Source organism: Geotrypetes seraphini, chromosome 4, assembly GCF_902459505.1.
Source record: "Geotrypetes seraphini chromosome 4, aGeoSer1.1, whole genome shotgun sequence".
In the NCBI taxonomy this organism is placed as follows: Eukaryota; Metazoa; Chordata; class Amphibia; order Gymnophiona; family Dermophiidae; genus Geotrypetes; species Geotrypetes seraphini.
In genome coordinates this window covers 212,225,047-212,247,689 of record NC_047087.1, presented here as the reverse complement: position 1 = coordinate 212,247,689, position 22,643 = coordinate 212,225,047, and the positions used below count along the sequence as shown (strand labels likewise).

The 22,643-nt window shown below is 41.4% G+C and overlaps 1 protein-coding gene across 7 annotated transcripts in view; it reads right to left on the bottom strand.

Annotated features, from left to right (window-relative positions):
- PARG (poly(ADP-ribose) glycohydrolase) overlaps positions 1–22,643 on the bottom strand; it is a 268,960-nt gene that overhangs the window by 4,753 nt on the left and 241,564 nt on the right. For 6 of the 7 annotated variants that reach the window (XM_033942315.1, XM_033942312.1, XM_033942314.1 and 3 more), the window contains one exon: positions 11,228–11,356. In XM_033942315.1, the coding sequence (XP_033798206.1) occupies positions 11,228–11,356 (129 nt within the window). Of the gene's footprint in view, positions 1–11,227; positions 11,357–21,727; positions 22,036–22,643 lie in introns of those variants that run through there. The other variant, XM_033942317.1, reaches the window with a different exon arrangement.

Here is a 22,643-nt window from a genome sequence, read left to right as displayed (position 1 = left end):
GCATGTCGGTAACAAAAATCTCATGCACGAATACAGGATGTCCGGGGCGGTACCTGAGACCTCCCAGGAAAGGGACTTGGGAGTTCTGATCGACAAGTCGATGAAGCCGTCCACACAATGTGCGGCGGCAGCAAAATGAGCAAACAGAATGCTAGGAATGATAAAGAAGGGGATCTCGAACAGATCAGAGAAGGTTATCATGCTGCTGAACAGGGCCATGGTACGCCCTCACCTGGAGTACTGCGTCCAGCACTGCTGGCCGTACATGAAGAAGGACACGGTACTACTTGAAAGGGTCCAGAGAAGAGCGACTAAGATGGTTAAGGGGCTGGAGGAGCTGCCGTACAGCGAAAGATTAGAGAAACTGAGCCTCTTCTCCCTCGAACAGAAGAGATTGAGAGGGGACATGATCGAAACATTCAAGGTACTGAAGGGGATAGACTTAGTAAGGACAGGTTGTTCACCCTCTCCAAGGTAGGGAGAACAAGAGGGCAATATCTAAAGTTGAAAGGGGACAGATTCTGTACAAACATAAGGACGTTCTTCTTCACCCAGAGAATGGTAGAAAGCTGGAACGCTCTTCCAGAGGCTGTTATAGGGGAAAACACCCTCTAAGGATTCAAGACAAAGTTAGACAAGTTTCTGCTGAACAAGAACGTGCGCTGGTAGGGCTAGTCTCAGTTAGGGTGCTGGTCTTAGATCAGAGAGCCGCCGCGTGAGCGGAGTGCTGGGCATGATGGACCACTGGTCTGACTCAGCAGTGGCAATTCTTTTGTTCTTATGTAAAGGGACGTTAGGGACAACATGCAAAATTTTTCTTTGACTAAAAATTTGTTGAGAGCCCTGAGATCCAGAATGGGTTGCAGATCGCCTGTCTTCTTCGGAACAAGGAAGTAACAGAAGTAAAACCCCCTGTTCCAAAGGAACTGGTTCGATGGTATGGGGACGAAGCAGAGCTTGAGCTTCCTGAAGAAGAAGGGAGGTCTGGGATGGACTGGAAGGATACTCTCTTGGAGGAAGCTGAGTGGAACCTGAGTGAAATGAAGAGAGTATCCTTCTCTGATTGACATCACCCAGAGGTCGGATGTAATTATCTCCCATCTGATGGAGATAGAAATGATGGAGATGACCTCCAATGGGGGGAAGGGAGGACAGAGACAGAACGGTGGAGGTTATGCTCTGTTTTAAACAGTCAAAAAGGCTGCGCAGTCTTAGGTGCAGCAGAAGGTTGAGATTTCTGTTGCTTCTGATTCTGCTGTTTCTTGGGAGGCGGACGAGTGTAAGGAGCCATTCTCGGAGCAAAACGCCTCTGGAAAATAGGAAGAGGGCGTGCAGGCTTGGCAGGAGCTGGCTTAGGCTTAGGTCTGACTATAGAAGCAAATGATTTTTCATGCTCAGACAATTTCTTGGTGGCTGCCTCGATAGATTCATCAAAGAGATCATTGCCTAAACAAGAAATATTAGCCAAGCGGTCCTGAAGATTAGGGTTCATGTCAATGGTGCGAAGCCAGACTAGGTGACGCATTGCTACAGAACAAGCAGTCGCTCTGGCGGACAACTCAAAGGCATCATAAGAAGACTGGAGAAGATGTAATCTGAGTTGTGACAGAGTAGCTATGAACTCTTGAAATTCGAAGTGCTTTTGTGCATCTAAATAGTTGAGAAATTTAGGAAGATCAATGAGGAACTTGAAATAAGTGACAAAATGGAAATTATAATTTAGGACTTTGGAGGACATTATGGCATTTTGGTAAATGCGACGTCCAAACTTCTCCATGGTTTTCCCTTCCCTTCCAGGAGGAACGGTAGCATAAACTCCGGAAGGATGAGATCTTTTCAAGGAGGACTGCACAAGCAGGGATTGGTGAGACAACTGCGAATTCTCAAATCCTTTACAATGTAGAGTTTTATACCTGGAGTCCAACTTGCCTGGAACAGCCGGAATTGGTAAAGGGGTCTCCAGGCATCGTGTAAAAGTCTGAGACAAAAGCTTATGAAGGGGAAGCTTAAGTGACTCTGCAGGAGGTTGAGGAAAATGCATGACTTCGAGGTACTCCTTAGAGTATTTAAAACCAGCATCTAACTGAAGTTCCAAGTCAGCAGCCATCTGAAGAAGAAAAGAAGAGAAAGATAGCTGATCTGTAATGCCTTGCCTCGAGAGGGGCTCGAGGACCTCGAGGCAGCCTGGGTTGAAGATGAAGCTTCGGCAGGAAAATAGTGATCAAAAGAATATGGAGACTTGGACGAGGCAATGGAGGCAGCCGAGTCCTCGAGGTCTGGAAGCGGAGACCTTGATCGAGGAGTCGGAGGTGTAGTAGAGCTGGATGGTATCAATCGAGGCTTAGTCGAAGGACGTTCATTGGAAGAAGAGCTATGCCTGGAGGTATGCCTCGATGAAGGCCTCGATCGACGACGAGAGTGGTTCCTGGAAGCAGGTCTCGAGGATTGAGGAGACTTGGCTTCGGAGATGGAAGCAGACGTTGCCACCAATGAATGAATGGGGCTAGAAGCTGTAGATCGAAGCTCAGGAGGCTTGATGGAGGAATCTCGAGGTACTCCCAAAGACTCTGCTCCTTGAATGGAGTGTGAGGATTCCTGTCGAGGCACTTGCAAAGAATCTGCTCCTTGCTTCGAGTACATAGATGCCAGACCAGACACTTGCAGAGACTCTGCTCCCTGCATAGAGTGTGTAGCTTCAGCCGAAGGCATAGGAAGAGGCTCGACCTCACGGGAGTCTGCAGAATGCCCAGGCTGGATTAGAGTAGCTAGCTTCGGTCCCATATTAGTTAGGAACTGAATAAATTGCTTCTCTAACATGGTCTAGAAAGAAGCTGGCAAGGATGGATCCGCGTCTGAAACCGGTCCACCTGCTTTGGCTGGAGGTTCCAAAGTGACAGTGGAAATGTGCTTCGACTTAGAAGTCTTAGCAACCTTGACCAAAACCTGGCAAGTAGTGGCAAGTAGGAGCGCGTTTTGGTGCGGGCCAGGCTCTGGGAGAGCTCACGCAGACTTCCATCACGAAAAACAGCACTACCGGCCAAAGTTTATTTTTAAAGTTTAAAGCCGCTGCGGCGGCTCCTCGCACTATCGCTGTCTGCGTCGGAAGCCTTCTCTGATGCAGGTGTGGCTGATGAGAGGAGCCGCCGCAGTGGCGTTAAACTTTAAAAATAAACTTCGGTTGGTAATGCTGTTTTTTCTTGATGGAGATGTGCGCGAGCAGGGAGGCGAGTTCCGTAGCGGGAGTAGCTGAGAGGGAGCATTAGAAGTGGATTGGCAGCCGCCAGAGCTCCTAACTTTGTTTCTTTAGGCAGCCCCGGTTGTTTCCTTTGATTCAATGTTCATTAGGGTTCGCCGGTCGCCGCACCGTGAGAGCCGGGTGAGAGCGGCGACCCCCAGCTGTGTATTATTTATTTATTAGTTGAAAACCACCGCCGCAGCTCCTCTCTCGATCCTGGTGCAGTTCGAGAGAGGAGCCGTGGCGGCAGCTTGAGCTTAAGCGCGATGGACGCAGAACCATGCACAGTGAGAGCCGGGGCCGCGCATGCGCACTCTCATGTTCGCGACAGATAGGGAACACGTTTTTTTAAGTGCGCATGCACGGCCTAGCATTTTATTATATTAGATAGATAGATATATATATATATATATTTTTTTTTTTTTTTAAACTAGAAATAAATAAAAGAACACAGTGATTCGTGAAGAAAATAAACACAAACCGCAGTGAGAGAAGGCATGAAGTAAAGTTAAAACGCACAGAGTCAAAGACGGACTTCTCGGCTCCGCGGAAAACTGAGAACTGAGGAGACTTGCCCTGTGCTGGGCAGGAAGGTACTCGCGCATGCGTGGTGCGGCTGACTCGAAACTTCTAGTTTCTACAAGCAAGTCTGCTTGCGAGGCTTCTTTATCCGGGCTCTGTCGATGACGTCACCCATATGTGAGAATAGGCTACTTGCTTGTCCTGGGATAAACATTAAAACCCAAAATAAGCATATCAGTAAGGGGGTAAGTTATTATGCTTATTTACCGTATTTAATAAGTATTTGAGGGCTTGATTTGTGCGATTTGTTATTGTATTCCCAGTTATTTGCTGTCTCCTATATTGCTTTGTTACATCGCCTGTAAAGGATTTGGCGAGCTTAAGTCTGTTGGTGGTGGCCAAAAAAAGTACGCAGAATGCTAGAAAAGGAATAGAAAATAAAACTGAGGAATATTACAATGGCTCTTTATTGGTCCTCACTGAGTATTGTGGGCAATTCTGGTCACCGCATTTCAAAACTCACAAAGCGGAATAAAAAAACGTTCAAACAAGGGCAACCAAAATGATTAAGGGAATGGAACTCCTCTCATATGAGGACAGGCTTAAAAGTTTAGTGCTCTTCAACTTGGAAAAGAGACAGCTGGCATTATTTTCTCTAAAAATAATGCAGCTTATGAAATTTACTGCAGGCTGCTTTATTCAGATTAGAAAACAATGAGGTATTTTGCATGAATCTGCATATTCTGCATGTTATTAATAGGTAGCTCATTGCAATCTAAATTAATATGTTTTGGTAATATAACTATTCAGCTCATGTGGAAGTTCACAGCATTTCTTTGGCTTCAAACTGTGTATTGAGAGCATTCCTTTTTGGTTTTATAACCTGTACACTGGCGCAATCTACTGGGCTTCAGTCATATACCCTGAGGAAGGCTGTTCAAGCCGAAACATGGACTGTGTTGGGGTCCAGTACAAAAAGAATTAAAGGACTCTCTGTTAGGCTTGCTATTTTTTGTATATGTTATATATGTTTTAACTATTTGCCAGTGCCAGTGAAAAAAGGAGATGACCATCTTGGGAGTGTGCTTGGATAGCTGTTTGAGAATGGGAAAGCAAATTCTGAAAACAATCAGGGTAGGTTATATGCAAATGCAGCTGCTTTATATATTAAAACCATTATTACCAGCATCTGATTTTTGTAATGTGGTCCAAGCTCTAATATTGAGTAGAGTAGGTTATTGTACCTCACTGTATTTAGCGGTTGCTAAAGGGAACTTGAAGGCACTGCAGATGCTGATCAATTCAGCTACTAGATTGATTGCAGGGGTTCTAGGAGTTCACAGATATCCCCTATATTGCAACAGTTACACTGGCTGCCTATTCAGCAAACACAGCAACTTCGCACCAACCTGCACTCTGCTAGATTTTAAGCTGCTGATTTATCTGTATCTTAGTCCTTTACAGTTTTATTTTACTTACTGTTGTATTTTAATTTCACTCTCACTGTTCCTGCCGGACTCCTCCCCCCTCCAGGTCAGTGCATGCCATATTTAGAGGGAGTCTCTGCGGCGCACACCGCAAAGGCGCACGCCAAAGGAGCGCGCTAAAGGAGCAGGACCTGCTCCTTTGTTCGCTCCTTCGTGCGCGGCCCGAGTGCGCTTTCCCTCTTAGAATACTTCTAACCTTTTTAAATTTTTTTAGTCACACCTATATATCCCTAATTTTTAACATCTTTGGCTTGTTTCTCTTGACTTGTCACCATTTTTATCTGCATAATAATACTAACTTAGCTCTCAACATGCTGACCACAAATAATAGCATCCCTGTTCATTGGGGAATAGACCTATTAGACCCATTCTCTATAAACCCACTAAATCCCTTCTGCAATCTCTCATAACAATCCCAACTCTACCTTTGTGTTCCAATGACTCCGCACCAAAAACCCCTATTTCTCTTTATAGACACTCTCCTCTTAGCAATAAATCCTTAAAACTCGGCCTTATTAATTCAAGATCAATACGTAACAAACATCACTTACTGAAAGATGCTATCCTTCATCAGGGCCTACAGATTTTATGCATCACAGAAACCTGGCTTACAACCGGCAATGAAGCCTTTCTGTCTTACTGTTGTCCTCCTGACTTTGATTATTACTGGAACCATCGCCAGAATCGCAAGGGTGGTAGTGTAGCCATTATTTTTCAAAAAAACCTAATTAAGATTTGTGATCAATCTATTAACAATTCTGCTATTGAATTTTTACATGTTCAAATTAATCAGAACCCAAAAACTGATCTTTTACTTTATATTCCCCCTCCTATAGACCATACCAAACTACTTTCTTTTCATAACTTATTATTTGATTTTTGTTCTGATTCTGCTTGTCCCATTATTCTAGGTGCCTTTAATATTCATTTTGATAATACCAATAATCCCTATACAATTGATATGATGAATTTCATCAGGACTTTAGATTTGGAAATTCATATTAGGGAACCCACGCATTCTTCTAAACATACACTTGATATGATTCTTTCCTCCAAATCTCAACTCATATCTTACTCAGTACCTCTTATCTCTCCTGTACCATGGTCAGACCATTACTTAATTTCCTTTAATTGTTATTACTCTCACCAAGTAGAAACAATATCTTCTTCTGCACCTCAAAAAAAGATCACGTTCAGAGATTTCTCCAACTTAGAAACATCTGATATCACTCCTTTTTTCAGTTCCTCTATAATTATTCCTAATTTCGATTCTATTGATGATCAATTACTTTTCTGGAACTCTACGCTAGAATCCTGTCTGAATGAAATAGCACCTATAATCTCTAAAACTATTCCTTCCCGTAAATCCCGTAACCCATGGTACTCTGAGGAACTATCTTTTATAAAAACACAACTCCAATCACTAGAAAGAAAATGGCGATCATCAAAAACCCCTGCTAATCTACAACGATTTAGAGAACATGCATATTTCTATAAAAATAAAATTAATCAAGCAAAAAAACCTTTCTACTCTAACAAAATCTATAAGGCCAAAAACAGTTCCGAATTATTTTCTATTCTTAAATCTATTACTCCAGAGTCCAAAAATAATAACAATAACTCAGAACCTACTCCCAAAGCACAAGACTTGGCCAACTATTTTTGTCAAAAAATTGCCCTTATACAAAAAACTTTCGTTATTCATAAAACAGAAGAGCCATCTCACAATAATATTAACTCCACTATACCAATGTCCAAATGTTCAAATTTCAAAATTCCATCCCTAAAAGAAATAGGAGTCTTTCAAAGAATTAAATTAAAAAATCCTCGATTTGAATTAATTCCCCCATTTTATCTGAAAAATTTTTTTTCTTGTTTCGGCCCTTTCATTCACTCACTCATCAAAAATAGTCTTCTTTCAGCCACCGTTCTACCAACTGGAAAATAGCTACAGTTACTCCAATACTGAAAAAATATAATGCCAATCGTAATGACGTATCCAATTACCGTCCAATCTCCAATTTACCCTTTTTAGCAAAACTAACTGAAAAACTGGTCTTCGAACAGCTTTCGGACTTTATCGAATCATCTAACGTACTACACCCTAATCAAACGGGATTTCGCAAACATCATAATACTGAATACTCAATGTTAGGTCTCATAACCAACATCCATTATTACCTAGATCATCATAAATCGGTTGCCCTTTTTACTTTAGATCTTTCTGCGGCTTTTGACACTATCGACCACGCTCTTTTACTTAATCGTCTGGAATCTTTTGGTATCAGTGGACAGGTCCTAAACTGGTTTACTTCTTTTCTCTCTAATCGTTCTTCCATTGTTACAGTTAAAGACGATCACTCTACTTCTTACTCTTCACCATTCGGAATCCCCCAGGGTTCTATTCTGTCACCTCTTCTCTTTAACATTTTCCTTTCCCCACTACTTACTATTTGTCAATCATTGGGCTTTACTTCATTTTCTTATGCTGATGATATTCAACTTCTTTACCCGTTTGATCCCGAAAAAGATGAAGAAATTAAAACAATTAATAGTAAACTGGATACAGTAAAAAACTGGCTCAACCTTAATAAACTATCTTTAAATATACAGAAAACTCAAACAATGATTTTTACTTGGAGAAAAGACATCACCCCAATTTCCTCATTTGTACTTGACAACACTCCAATAGAACTAGTATCTACTTTAAAAATCCTAGGCGTAATCATTGACAATAATCTAACCTTTCATAATCATATTAGCCAAACCGTTAAATCCTGCTTCTACAAACTCCGTCTAATACGATCTATTTCATCATTTCTAGAACCAAAATCTATCAACATACTTATCCATTCTATGATCATCTCAAAACTAGACTACTGCAATTCTCTGCTGTTCAATGTTTCGCAAAAAGAAGAGACTTCAAATAATCCAAAACACTGCTATAAAACTCAATCACAAAGCAAAAAAATATGACCACGCAACACCACTTTTGATCAAATCCCATTGGCTGCCTACTAATCATCGGATTACTTTTAAAATAGCATTTTTAGTTTTCAAAGTACTGCTATTTAACGAACCACAGTTCATATCTAGAATGATTATTCCTTATCATTCTTCTCGAGCTCTCCGATCGTCATCCCAAGATCTATTATCAGTCCCGTCCTTAAAAATAGTGGGTACAAGGAGAAATGAAATGTTTTCTGTTTTAGCTCCTCAAACTTGGAACGCTCTGCCTCTCTTTATTAGAAAAGAAAAAGATCTTATCATTTTTAAAAAACTTTTAAAAACATTTCTATATAATGATGCGTTTTCTAACTAATCTTCCAAGGCTATGATTATTTTTTCAAACCAATTTTTTTTTTTATTATTAATTTTCCCCCCCCTTTTGTGTTTTTACCCCTTTTATGTTTTTTACTAGACTAAGATAATTGTAACTTTTTCCCCTTCCCCTTTGTGTATCCTGTTTGTCCCTAAATTATATTTATGAAGAAACCTTATTTGTTTTGATTTCGTTTGTCTTTTAAACTAATGTTTTTAAACTTTGTTAAAATTGTTTTAAGATTGTTTTAAGATTGATTGTTCTCCCATAAGTTGTTTTAAACTGTGCATCGCTTAGAATATTTTTTTATATAGGCGATTTATTAAATAAACATGAACTTGAACTTGAATACACTTTAAGATCATTGTAATCATCCATTAGATATTGTACCATATTGCTCCAAGGGTACTACAAGAGTTGTTTGAAATTTACCAACCTAAAAGAAATCTAAGGTCTGAAAACACTATGAAATTAAGTTTAGGGGGAAAATGTCTATTACTCATGTTAGAAGTGGAGCATCAATGATGTCAGTGGCAAGTGTCAAACTCTGGAACGCTCTGCCAGGCATACTGTGATTTTGTGTTGGAAAGATTAATTTTAAGAAAATGTTGAAAAACGCAGCTCTTTGTTAATGCTTTCCCATGAAAATGGTGCCATTTCTGTTCTTCCTGTAAGATACAATGCTAACGAATCTTTGGGTTTTAATTTTTTACAGTTTTATTACTAAATGCTTAATTGATAAGATGTTTGTCCACATCTAAGCGACTAAAGGACGATCAGTATATTATGTATGTAACCAAAATGTTAACCGCATAGTTTTATGCAGTAAATAAATTTTTAAATAAATGTTTATATATTTTCAATAAATTGGTTATACTTGCAGTTGGTTAATAGTGTCCCTTCCCCACTCCTTTTTTGGTTGGTAATATAGCACACATTTTTGCTATTTAATGTGCATCAAGGGACAAATATTGTGTGCTACTGCCTTAACTACTGTAACTGCCCTCATATTTTGATTACAAATGAAAGAAAAAGAAATAGGCTTACAAAGCCTGTTTATGTTTCAAGAACATAAAGTACAGTCTGAAAGCACTATAATCAGAAAACTGCATCCAAGACAAGTGGCTAATGGGAAACAGAACAGAAACATTAGTAATTACCAAATACTATGGATGTTACCACCACTGCTAATATATAATGTTGTCAAATGTAAACTACTGTATAGACATAGAAGAGACCAGCATGTACATTTATGAATGCAAGTTTACTTTTTATATGTGCCTAAAATTTTAAGTGTGCACATCGGGGGAAATTTTAAAACCGGTACCTAAACAGACATCAGTTGGTGTCCTACCAGCGCCAAAATGAATTGAAGAACACCATTAGAAACAGCAAAAAAAATGGCGAGGTTGAAGCGTCTACCAGTTCCTACATAAAAGGTGCCAGAATCGTAAAGTGCCTATATAGGCGTGATTCACGCAAAGACAGGTGCTGGAAATTTAGGCCTGGAAAACCCTGGCCTACATTTCCAGCACCTATCTTTCCTGTAGGCAAACACAAAAATAGCAATTAAAATGAACATGGAAAAACCAACCCAGTAGCAGTTTTGATCTCCTAATTGTGTTTTTCACTCCCCAAGTTGGCTGGAAATGTTGTGGAAGCAAAATCTACAGTACTCGGGAGGACATCATAGTCACTGTTTTACAATGACAACTAGTTGCTAGATTCAAAACCATGATTGCAGATTTCTGGAAGGGATCCTAAAAAATTCCATTGTAGTTATCAACAAAGACTCCTAGAGTCAAGATCCTAATACTGGTTCTGATTGAACTGGAGGTCCAAAGGAAGAGGAGGAAACTTCAACTCAAACAATGGCTTTGGAGGTCATATACCTATTCAGTGACTTCCATTTTCTTTTGCCTAAAGGCGAAAGTCCTTTTCAGGACTAAACTATTTGTTGTCTTTCTCCCTACCTATTGTTTTAGCCCTTAAATGTGCTTTATTTTAAATGCTGTAGTTCTTCCCTTTTCCCTTTTTGTGTGTAGTTTATCTCCTTAGTCTCAGTCTATGGTTTTGTTATTTGTTGCTTTTTAATATTGGTCTTGTTTTTAATATATCAATATTAATTTGTTTTGTTATTTTTAAAGATTCCCCTCTTTTATTATTGCTGTACACCGCCTTGAACTTTGTATAAGCGGTATAACAAACTTTTTAATAAACTTGAAACTTGATGAAAAGATTGAAGATATCTGAGCAATTATTATCTTATCAGGCAGCCAAACTAAATAAATAACTCCTCTTTATATTCAGGTCCTCATTTTTTTATATGGTGTTCTGAAGGAATATCAAAACCTATTTGTTTAAGAAATTTGTTCTTAAAAATATATCTTAAAATTATACTGTGTTTGGTTTATAATTTGCACTGAAATTCCATAATTTGCATGTTATTACATTCCTGGATATGCCCAGCCTCTTAGGTAAAATTGTGAGCTACCCTGATCTGTAAGGCATTATTAATTCAGCTATTATAATTATTACTTTATTATTACTTTTGCTTTTGCCATCTATTCCAAATTAAGCTTTAGAAAGGTATAGGAATTGCTAAATTTGATATCTATGCGATTTTTATATTTCAAAATGAAAAAAATTGTATTTCCTTACCAACAGTTTGGTCCCTCTGTGTGAGAAACGTATGCATGTTGTAAATCTCTTTCATTAACTCACTATCACCAAAGGTGAAATATACAACATCACGACCAGCCTCTGCAGCTGCAATCAACTGTAACAGGGCTGCAATATAAAAAAGAGGGAGAAAACACTGAAGATGAAAGGTCAACAAGGGTCTTAACAGCAGCACTGAATATGAATTACCAGAGAGAGATAATGGTTACTGTGGATGGGCAGACTAGATGGGCCATTTGGCCTTTATCTGCCGTCACGTTTCTATGTTATATATATATCAGGCCCAATATTCAAAGCGATTTAAACAGCCAAGAAGAGAGGCTCCTGGCCATAAATCACTTGCTCGAGGCCAACAGTCAATATTCAGCGGCATTTAACCGGACAGTGCTAAAGAATATTACTGCTAAATGACCAATCCCTAACAAATGAAGTTAGGGGTGGGCCAGGGGTAAAGTTTGGGTGGAGCATTGCCCTAGTTGCTTTAAGTGCATGAAGCTAGGTAGGCTGTCCTAATTTTATGCACCAACTTTAACCAGACAAAGACCTGATTATCAGTCAGTTTCCTCTTCAAAATGGCTGCTATGACCTCATGCAGCAGCCATTTTCTTTTTTTTATTTTTTTGGTTTTAAACATTTTATTGAAGAAAATAAATGAACCATACAAAATCACTGGTACAGAACACAAAGTTGTAACAGTACTCTTTGTAGCAAGGCCAACCAAAAGCAATAGAACAGAACAGTACCAGATGCTAATCCCCCCTCCCCAAACCTCCCAATCAACCCCCCTCCCCCCAAGGCCCGAAAAGCATACAGAACCAGCAGTAGAAATAAGCCCAAGGAAAACAAAGCAGAACATGGGGTAGCAAAGAAAAAAAACATATAAGATAAAAGTTCAACCATCCCATCTAGTCTTCCAGTCAAGATATGGTTTCCACCGAAGCATGAACATACCCAACGTGTGCTGACGCACAGCGGTCAACTGGGACATACGATAAACATAATCCATTTTAGTAACCACCTGCAATTTAGACGGTATATTATCTTGACGCCAAGCAGCCGCCAAAGCCAACCGTGCTGCAGTGACCAGAGAGGCAATAATAAAGGAAAATCAAATTTAACAATGCGCACCCCAGATCTTTAACCATAAGCACCCCACAAATGTCCGATATAACAGAAAACACCATATCCCAAAAGGGACCCACCTTTGGACAAGCCCACCAAATATGTTCAAATGTTCCAGAGGCCCCACAGCCACGCCAACAAACATCAGGGAGAGCAGGATTAATCCTATGTAATCTTTCAGGTGTGTAATACCACCGATATAGCATTTTATAACCATTTTCCACCATATTGCTAGCAATAGAAGATTTAAGGAGAGCATGGAGAATACGCTTCCACTGTACTGCAGTAAAAGTACGACCCAAAAGACCTTCCCAATAAGCAAAATAGTGCTCCGGGGGAACATCATGCGAAAGAAGTAACCCATACAATCTAGAAATACAACCTCTCCCACTCGAAGCCACCCACACTTTATTCCAGGCATCAGAGTCCAAAAGAAGATCTGGTAAAGCTCATTGTCTGAGAAAATCAACAACCTGGTTATATTGTAACAAATCCGCTCCCTGTAAACCATATTCCTCCTGCATTTGGGATGTCGGAATCAAGGCCCTATCCACCACAAACTGTCCCAAAGTAATCAACCCCCCGGCTTCCCATAACTTAAAACGAGAGTCAGAATGTCCTGGCAGGAACCCCTCTGCGATCCGTACAGGGGCTTGAGAAAAATACACCCTTCCGGGGAACAACTTCTCCCAAAACAACATCCACACACGCAAAATAACCCCTACTACCGGGTTAGCCTTCCGAACCATGACCCGAAGTTTACCCAAAGCATACCACGGTACAGAGCATAAGGGAATATCATCCAAAAACCAAGCATCCAGTTGTACCCAAGTCCTATGAGGCTCTTGCTGCCAGGCCAATAAATACCGCAACTGAGCAGTCAAAAAATAATAATAAAAATTGGGAACCGCCATACCTCCCCTATCCCAGGACTGAAACAGCATTTGACGACGGACCCGTGGAGGTCTCCTTTTCCAAATATAAGAAAAAATCATACGATGCAAATGGTCAAAAAATGCCCGTGGAAGAAAAATTGGCAACGCTGTAAAAAAGTAAAGAAAACGAGGCAAAACCATCATTTTGATTACATGAACCCTTCCCAGCCAAGATACAGAAAGTTTTTCCCACCGATCTAAACCCTCCCTCACCTGTTGCAATAAGCGAGGATAATTGGCATCATATAAAGAAGACAAATTGACCGTAAGATGTATACCCAAATACTTCAATGAAGAAGTTGTCCACCGAAAGGGAAAACGGTTTTGCAAATCCAAACAGTCCTGTCCCCTAATTGTGAGATTAAGAATCTACGATTTAACCATATTAACTTTAAGTCCAGAGACCCGGCCATACTCAGCTAAAGCTGTAACTATCCCCTGAAGGGATTCCCCTGGATTTCGAAGCGTAAGAAGAATATCATCCGCAAAAAGAAGTATTTTCTGTTCTTGTCCTCCACTAACAATACCCTCAATATTAGGACACTCGCGCACCCTCTGTGCAAACGGCTCCATATGCAGCAGCCATTTTCAAGAGGAGACAGACAGTGTAGGGCAGGATCAAGTGGGCATCACTGCTTCTCAGTTGCTCCTCAAACCACCAGGGACAATTCCGATTAGGCATGGGGACCTAGGGAGGAAACTATTTTCTTCAGGGCATCAAACCTGTCTTTTTAAAAAAATGTATGTGGGTCCCAGCCAATATTCAGCTAGTGTCTGCACTGCTGTCTTATGCACGCCTTGGCTGAATATCGGCTGAGACCTGCATAAATCCCAATGGCCAACAAAGTGAAAATTAGGTTTGGATATTCAGTGCTAGTGGCCAGACATGACTCAGTACTGAATATCTGGGATTTATTTAGCCAGTGACAGTCAGCTAACTGCTATTGACCCACACATATCTAGGACAACAGCACAGTGGAATAGATTTCCCTTATAAAAAACAACTATGGAATATTCAGTAAACATTCTCAGTTTATAGATCTTTACAAAGTGACAACCATTTAGTCATGTGGAGTAGTTCACCATCAACCCATTTTCCGAAATCTTTCTGAACTGACAGTCGTCAGATAAAAGATTGAAAAGTACTCACCAAAGAATCACACTGAGCAAGGTTACAACCTTTCTAATTTAAGCACTGCAGACCCTTCTTCCACAGGTAAGCTGCTATCACTACCATCACCTTAGGTCTGGGGCGCTAAAGCCAGTATAAAGGGCAGGGCTGAGAACTGAAATTACCGTTCCAACCTTATCCTACAAAACTTAGCGGTGGATCGGAAAAATGGGGATGTGCAAGCACGTCTCTGTAAGATCCAGAGGCAAGAAACTGCCCTGGAGTCACTGCTGAAATGACTGAACACACTGTCTCCATTTGAAATCATGGAATTTTGAGAGCTGCAATCATGTGCCAACGATCCAGAAGAGGCCTCCACTCTGCAGAGCCTTTATTTAGCATGAGAAAATATATGGAGTGTCTGCCTGAGCCAGAGAGGTCAGGCGATATGGGGACCATAATTTGAATCCTGAACGCTTTGTCTGGGCGATCTGAGCAGAGCCCACTAATCAATCTTTCAGATGTTGACCAATGTGCATCCAGACAGGCAGAAATGAAATGAGATGGCCCCCAATCCACGGGCATCCGTGGATCTGGTACCATTGTGCCTGTGCATCAGGAGGCTAGGATGTCTTTAGCCAGTATACCAGCATTAGTAGCCCTGAGAAAACACCTAAAAATTGGCACTTGCACACAGCTGGAAGTGCTGGGTGCCAAGAAATCAGAACGACCAGAACCCCAGGAGGATCAGGTCTGTTATCAGGCCAAGTCGTAGGATGACGATCCAATCTACAATTCTTGAAGTCATGCAAGCCTCTGCCAAATAATCACAGCTCCTGAAAAAGGCAGCCCAGCCAAATGAGCCTTGAAAGTGGAAACAGTAACCTGCTGTGGGCAGAGATAGATTACTCTGAGACTCGAGTCAAACTCGCATAAGGGCATGCTATGCATCCGGCATATAAACCGTGCCTGGGAAAACAAAACTGAAAAGAGGGAACCACTGCCTCACTTTCCAGAGTGCGCTTTTGAGTGTGACAGCGCGAGTGACACAAAATGTCACCAAAGCAACTTTAATGCCTAAGGCAGCTGTGTTACCCACATTGGGAGGGAGGGGGGGGGGGGAAGGTGCAGTATGCCACCTGCACTACCAAAACTCCACCCTGGGCTGAACCAAAGCTGCTGACCCTTGCCATAAAATTACAGCGTGGGACAGCTCTCTCTAGTGTGCACAGTCGAGAGAGACAGGTGCATGCAACAAAATATGTCACCGAAGCAGCTTTGATGCCTAAAGCAGATGCATCAAAGAGTTTCCTGAGGACCACATCCACATGGTGGTCCTGCATATTTTTTAGCACCATACCACCTTCACTGGGTAGAGAGGTTCGTTTACTCACCTGTGCCACCAAAGAATCCACCCTGGGCTGACCTAAAAGCTGCTGACATGCCTGTGCCAGAGGATATAAGCATGACACAGCTCTAGCAATTTTAAGAGTGCCCTCCAGAGAGTCAAACTGTTCTGAGACAAGAAAGCTCATATCAGGATGCCAGGGAAAGGTAGTAGACTGAGTGCACAACACAAAGCCAAGAGGAAGAAGTGGACAGAGCCGGCTGAGTAACTAAGTTCAACTCCTGCAAAGACTCAGAAATAAGGTCCAGCAGAGCCGCAAACCTAAATAAGCGCAGGACTGTGGGATCATCCCCAGGATCCAAGACTCCAGAGGGATCCACAAATCTAGCACACAGCCCCTGATCTCCTGCTCCAGAAAGTGTTGTACCTGCAAACAAGGGATCAGCAAGTGAAACATATGCATCAGGGTCCCCCAGATCAAGGTCAGGCAGTGCCAAAACAGCAGCAGGCTGAGGCGAGGATGTGCCCAACGGTGCGCGGAGGTGAATTGGGACTGCTCAGGGGAAGAACACCTATTCTGAAACTTAGACCACAAAAATTTCATAAAGTTTGAAAAAGTGTCCAGCTCCTGGGGCGTAGAGTCACCCTTAGATGACTTAAATTTGCGTTTCTTAGGCTGCGGAGGGTCTACAGCTGGGCAAACCGAACTACCAGCCGTGCCGAGCCCCAAAAGCAAAGAAGGCCACCCTGCTGGGCTAGCTGAGTGTTTGGTCACCTGCTTCAGAATGGGAGAGGCTAAGCTGGACGCTGCTGCCTCCCCTTACTGTGCCATGCAGCATGTGGCACAAGCATGCTCTAAAAGCACTAAATTTGCACAATCATGGTAAAAAAATCCATGAGGAGAGCCTAAGGACTACATCCCAGCACGTTTCTAGGCAAAATTTGCAGTTTTGGAGAAGCAGGGAGTTTTAGAATATGATTGCTAAAAATCCAAGATGGCCACCGTCAAAAAATTCATGCCAAAATCACAATATTTTTCATACTTCCCAAACTCCAAAAATGGTGATTTTAGGATTTTTCAGGAGGGGAAACACAGGGGAACATTCAGAAACACTCAAAACTACTTTTCTAACCTCCCCAGATTCATCTCACAGACTGACAGCTTGTGCTCACTGTGATGTGACAGAAGATCTATGCTGTAGCCTGCCTCAGCTCTTTCACAGTTGGATGAGAAAATTCACTACCTCAGTGCTGGGAATGCTTCTGCAAAGCTGATCTTTGGGCTGCCAGTCAGACTCCTATGCTTCCACCCCTGAGGACCAACGGATGCACACCGGGACAGGTGGAGGCAAGAAGACGCAGCAAGCACACTCTGAGACATCGCTGAGTCTCCTAAGGGCGCCTAAGAGCCTGCGCTCGACCCCTGCTTAACAGGAGGTGAAAACACTTCAGGGATGGCCCTGAGCTCCAGAGAAAAATATGAAGGCTGGCTAGCAGCTACAGACCACAAAGTATGTGTGTTCTCAAGCAGGTAGAGCTGTAAAAATGCTCCAAGCACCAGAATTCCCAAAAAAGGGATGAAAATACACCAAATAAAATAATAAAATTCAGAGAGCAGAACAAACACTCCTACAGGAACAGGCCAGGTCTCCCACCATATTATTCGTGGATTCACCATATTCACGATGGTTTTTAACAGAAAACAGCAAAAAACATGAAAAAGTTATTTGTGATTTTTCTGTATTTGCGGTTCTGTTAATCCCCTATCACAGCAAATACGGAGGGAGAAGTGTACTTTATGTTTAATTTTACACTATTTCAACATATCTCACTATAGGACCCCTGAGGAAGGAGTGTTTCTTTGAAACACGGACCGTGTCGGGTCCTGGTGTTTCATAAAGAACCATTATTTGTAAAACAACATTTATTGACGCTTAATAAAATTCCTGATTTTAAGTACATCATCTCTGCAGTTTTCTTTTTTGTTAAGGACACTTTTACAGTCATGTATCAATTTGGTTAGAGCTTACATTAAGCTGATTTGACCACAGTGTCCTCTCGGTCCCCACAGAAGACCGTTTGGCATGGTCCACTGTTGGGAGAGGCTTGCCTGTTCTGTGACCCTTTAAGGGAGCTCATGGATGCCTGGAAGATCAGGGGTAGGGCTTCCACCAACAATGCAGCTGGCTGCTTCGGTGAAGAGAGAAAGGACAGAAAGGCAGTCCCTTCCTTCTCTCTCTGCTGGATCCCTGGTGGTGTTGTAAAATCTGTCCTACAGCCCTTTAAGGGAGCTTGTGGAGGCCCGGAAGATCAGGGGTGGGGCTTCCACCAATGACGCGGCTGACTGTTTCGGTGGAGAAAGATGGGAGAGAAAGGCAGTCCCTTCCTTCTTTCTTTGCTGTTGACATCATCCACAGAATTCCAGTATGGACACTATCAGGTGCACTGTAACTTTAATCTTTAGGCAGTGTATACTGTATACTCAGGCTAGACTGATACCTCAGGGTTATGTAACAGCCCACAATGACTGAGCTATGGCTCCTTTGGTAGCTCATTTCCGCTCCACCTTTATTGAGGACATCTGCAAAAAGGCTACTTGGTCCTCTATTCATAACATCTTCTTCTCACTACTATTTACAGCAAAATTCCAGAACAGTCAGTTTGGACAAGCAGTTCTGCAGACTCTTTTTACTTCCTGAGCACCAACGCTTTCTCTAACCCTCTTGGGTTTAGCTAGGCTCATGTTTATATATCCATTATCATTCTCCAGAGCCAAGATCTTGGCAGTAAAGATACTTACCTGTAGCAGGTGTTCTCATAACCCACCCAACTCCCCTAGTTGGTTTCTTAGATGTTTTTAATTAACTGATGGTCCCGCCAGCTGACGCTGGGCAGGAAAGCGGTGGTTTGTGTGTGGTATGGATACTGCCAAGTGCACAGTCACTTTAAAACTTTAGGTATTGTCCAAACCACGCACATGCCATTGTTTTCCTGCCCAGCACATTGCAATTGCTACTGCATATGTATGTTCTAGAAGAAACATCAAAGGTATCAAAAGCTGCTCTAGACATGAACTTTCTAGTGCTAAACAAGTTCTTAGGTAGTTGTTGAGATTTTTTAAATTGTCTGGGGGAAGAAATTGTTTTAGTAAAGATCTGAATTAAATGGACAAGTAAAATTGGTAGTTCATAATTCTGCTAAGGACCATAGATGAATGGAAAATATACTTGCCAAGAGTCCAATGTTCTGGCTTCTCTGCCTGGAGAAACAAAAGTGTAAGATTGTGAGCTGCATGAACGCTTGAAGACAGATTCTACAACTAATGAATGATGTTGAAGCAGAGTTCTGTCAAATCTTGAACACGTTTGAATTTTGTACATTATGTCTATCTTTCTAGGAGCTACCTGAACTGATAGGGGAGACTCCCAGTTTTTAAATAAAGTTATCTTTCATGACTTTGTGTAGAGGTACTTTAATGCATTCATTTGGTGGTGTCTCAAAATCAAGGAGTTCGAAAAGTTCAGAATGAGGGTCCTCCTCTCTTTCTATCTTGATGAGCAGAGCCTGACCCCTCAGTCTTATAAAGCCAGTAAAATATATACTTTCTGGCGGAAATGTGCGTCGAGGAGGAGGGGATGTGTCAGAAAGTATACTGTAGGATTCTTCTGCTGAGTACTCTGGTAAGTCTTCATCTGAATGGTTGGAGATATCCGAATCAGACTCCTCGAAGTACTTCCTACTAGCTGTGTCAAGGAGTGTGCTTCAACGAGCATCGAGGTTGATGTTCTGAGGCAGGAGATAATTGCTCCACAAATGACGCATGCGTCAAATGGGTTGGTGCTGACTCTGATACTCAAATAATAATAATAACTTTATTCTTCTATACCGCCATAATTGTGTGACTTCTAGGCGGTTCACATTGAAGAGAGCTGGACAATCAGCGAGTTACAATATGCAGATAGTGAATTACAGTATGCAGAATCTTAAAATGCAGCGAATTACAATATACAATTTATTAAGAATTTCAGACTTATACGCAGGAGTAGACATGTTAGAAATAATAGATAACCTTGATAAGCGGTATATCAAATCCTAATAAACTTGAATTGGATTTAGTGTTTGGTGTAGTTACTGTTTAGGTGATAAATCTGTCAAATAAGGCAGTTTTTATGACTTTTCTAAAAGCGACGTAGGTCAGTCTAGCTCCATTAATGTAGTTGTCTAGCCAGTGTTGTTGTTTGTTTGCTTGGTACATAAAAGTTCTATCCAGAAAGGTTTTGTATTTACAGCCAGTAATGCTTGGGTATGCAAATAGATTGCAGTTTCTGGTTTGTCTTATAGGGCTGTATAGTACGAAGTGAGGTAGCAGTTAGGTAGGAGCTAGTCCCCAAACCAGCCTGAAGCATATGCAAGAGAACTTGAACATTATTTGTGCCTCCATTGGCAGCCAGTGCAGCGTAACCTCATCCTCAATCGATGCTCTAATGTATCTTCAGGCTGGGCTGAGGCAGGCATGGAAGCCTTTAATGCTCTACTGGTTGGTGTGGCATAGGAGACTTCGATGTCGAGATACATCTTTGAGGAGATTTCATCTGGATGAAAGGAGAGCGCTTCTTGGCGCACTGATGCTTATGTGTCGAAGTTGATGCCTGGGAGGACACAGTGGTATGCCTAGAAGGGGAAGAATGTTTGTGCTTTATAGCTCTCTTTTGTGCTACATCCTTTGGTACTTGAAGCATCAATGATGTAGAGTCCTACCTGATGCACTTAATGCAGTAACGATGCACTTGGCGCTGAAGCCAGATGTATAGTAAGCTAAGTGTCAGGTTCCAAGTCCCTCATCATGCTTGATGTCAATGCTGACGCAGTACTGAAAAGTTTTTCAAAATGAAGTTTCTAGGCTTTGAGTGACATATTTTGAAAACAAGATACAGAGAGTATAGCTAATGTCCTGACGTCCAGGACCCAGACACAGCAATAATGCGGGTTAGGGTCTGAGAAGGTCTGATTACATCAAGAGCATTTTTTTTAAAAGCTTCTCGGTACCATCTTTGACACGGAGGGAAAAACGGCCAATGCTAAATTACAGGGTTCAATGGTCCGGGGAACTCGAATGAAAAGTATCCAGAAACAATTGATGTTCCCGAATAAGAAAAGAGGCTCGAGGTAGCCCAAAGACCCAAAAATGAGAAGCTGACAAAATTAACCTGAAATTGGGATGAATACTGGAACATAATAAAAAGAAATAATTATGACAAAAACTATGAAAAATAAAGATGGGAAGGTATAAAAAATGAAAAAGTTTGACGCGCTAAAGAAAAAATAGAAGACACAGCTTCTTAACTCCACAAAAAACAAAGAACTTATGGTCCCGTGAGCCAACATCGGGCAGAAAGCACCGGCATGCATGCAGTGTGAGCATTACCTAAACAACTTTAAATGATAGAGCACTTGGTAGTGTCTATACTGGGGGTCAGTGGATGATGTCACCCACATATGAGAATTTTATGCCTGCTTGTCCTCAGAGAACAAAAAAGAGTTACAAAGAACTGTCTCTAAAGATTATACAGTTCATATAGTGGGACATAATATGCTAAAATTCATACTGTGCAACAAGTGGATTGGAGTAGGCCTGTACTAGGGTGGGGCAAAATCAGTGCATATCTGCTCCAGGGTCAGCCCTGGACATGAAGAACAAACCTGTTATCAGAGGTAGAGAACGACACAGGAACAAATTTGTCCCCGTCCCCGCAGGAACCCAATTTCCCAGTCTCGTTCCTGTGAGTTTTGTCGCTGTCCCGGCCCCATTCCTATAAGCTCTGCCTTAACTGCACAAACCTCAAAACCTTATTATTTTAAAGTGTTTGAGGCTTGTGCAGATGATGGAGTTTGCAGGAATGGGGCAGGGATAGGAAAAGAATTGGCGAGGATGGAAAAATGAGTTCCTGCAGGGATGGGGAAAATTTGTCCCTGTGTCATTCTTTAATCATAGCTTTCTTTGCTAATCAATACACTGTTTTATCATTTTAATGTGGTAATTAGAAAAATCTCATAGAACAAAGCTGAAGAAAACAAACAGCTAAGGAGCCAAATAATGAATCTCCAACCAAATCATTCCTTCTGAAAGAAAGCTGGGCTGTAGCATCTCAAATCGGATCATATACTAATTAAAATATTTGTAATTTCTTGTCCATCAACTATGATTCCATGTCAGATTTCTCTCTTGGTATAGATGATCCAAACCTCATAATCTGTTTTACTTAATAGCAACCTAGGAAAAAAAAAATGTCATGAAATCAATAACCAAGCAGTGAAAAATAGGTACTCTTTGAATAAAAAAGCAAGTGAAAAAACTAATGAACCTATAGTGATAAATCACATGTTTGAAAAACATTTTGATAAGAAATAGGTCTCTCTCTTTCATGCTTAAATAAAAGAGAAAGTGGGGTGAGGGATCACCTTAATGGCTACAATTTCTTTTAACACCTAGAAACCAATTTTGTTGAGATTGCTCTTCCATAGCTGCAACCCACTGGGGACACGCTGCCATCCTTTTCCATTTCTGCTACTTAATGCAGTTGCTGTTCGGACTCAGTATTGGAGCTCCCCTCCTCTCAGGTATATGAATTACTAGGCAGCTTATTAAAGGAGAACATGATGTGGAAAGAGTCATCATGCAATGATGACACCTTCTGGCTAAATTTATGACCCACAATTAGAGAGTTCTGGAAGAAGCCCCGGTCTTGGTCAAAGCTTGTGGCTGCAATAACTGGGGTAGGTAAATTGAGAAAATAGATGAGTTTTGAAATAAGGGCTTAAAACAGTAGTTGCATATGAGGCTCAGGGCCAGTTTCAACTGAGGTGAAAAACTAAAAAGGA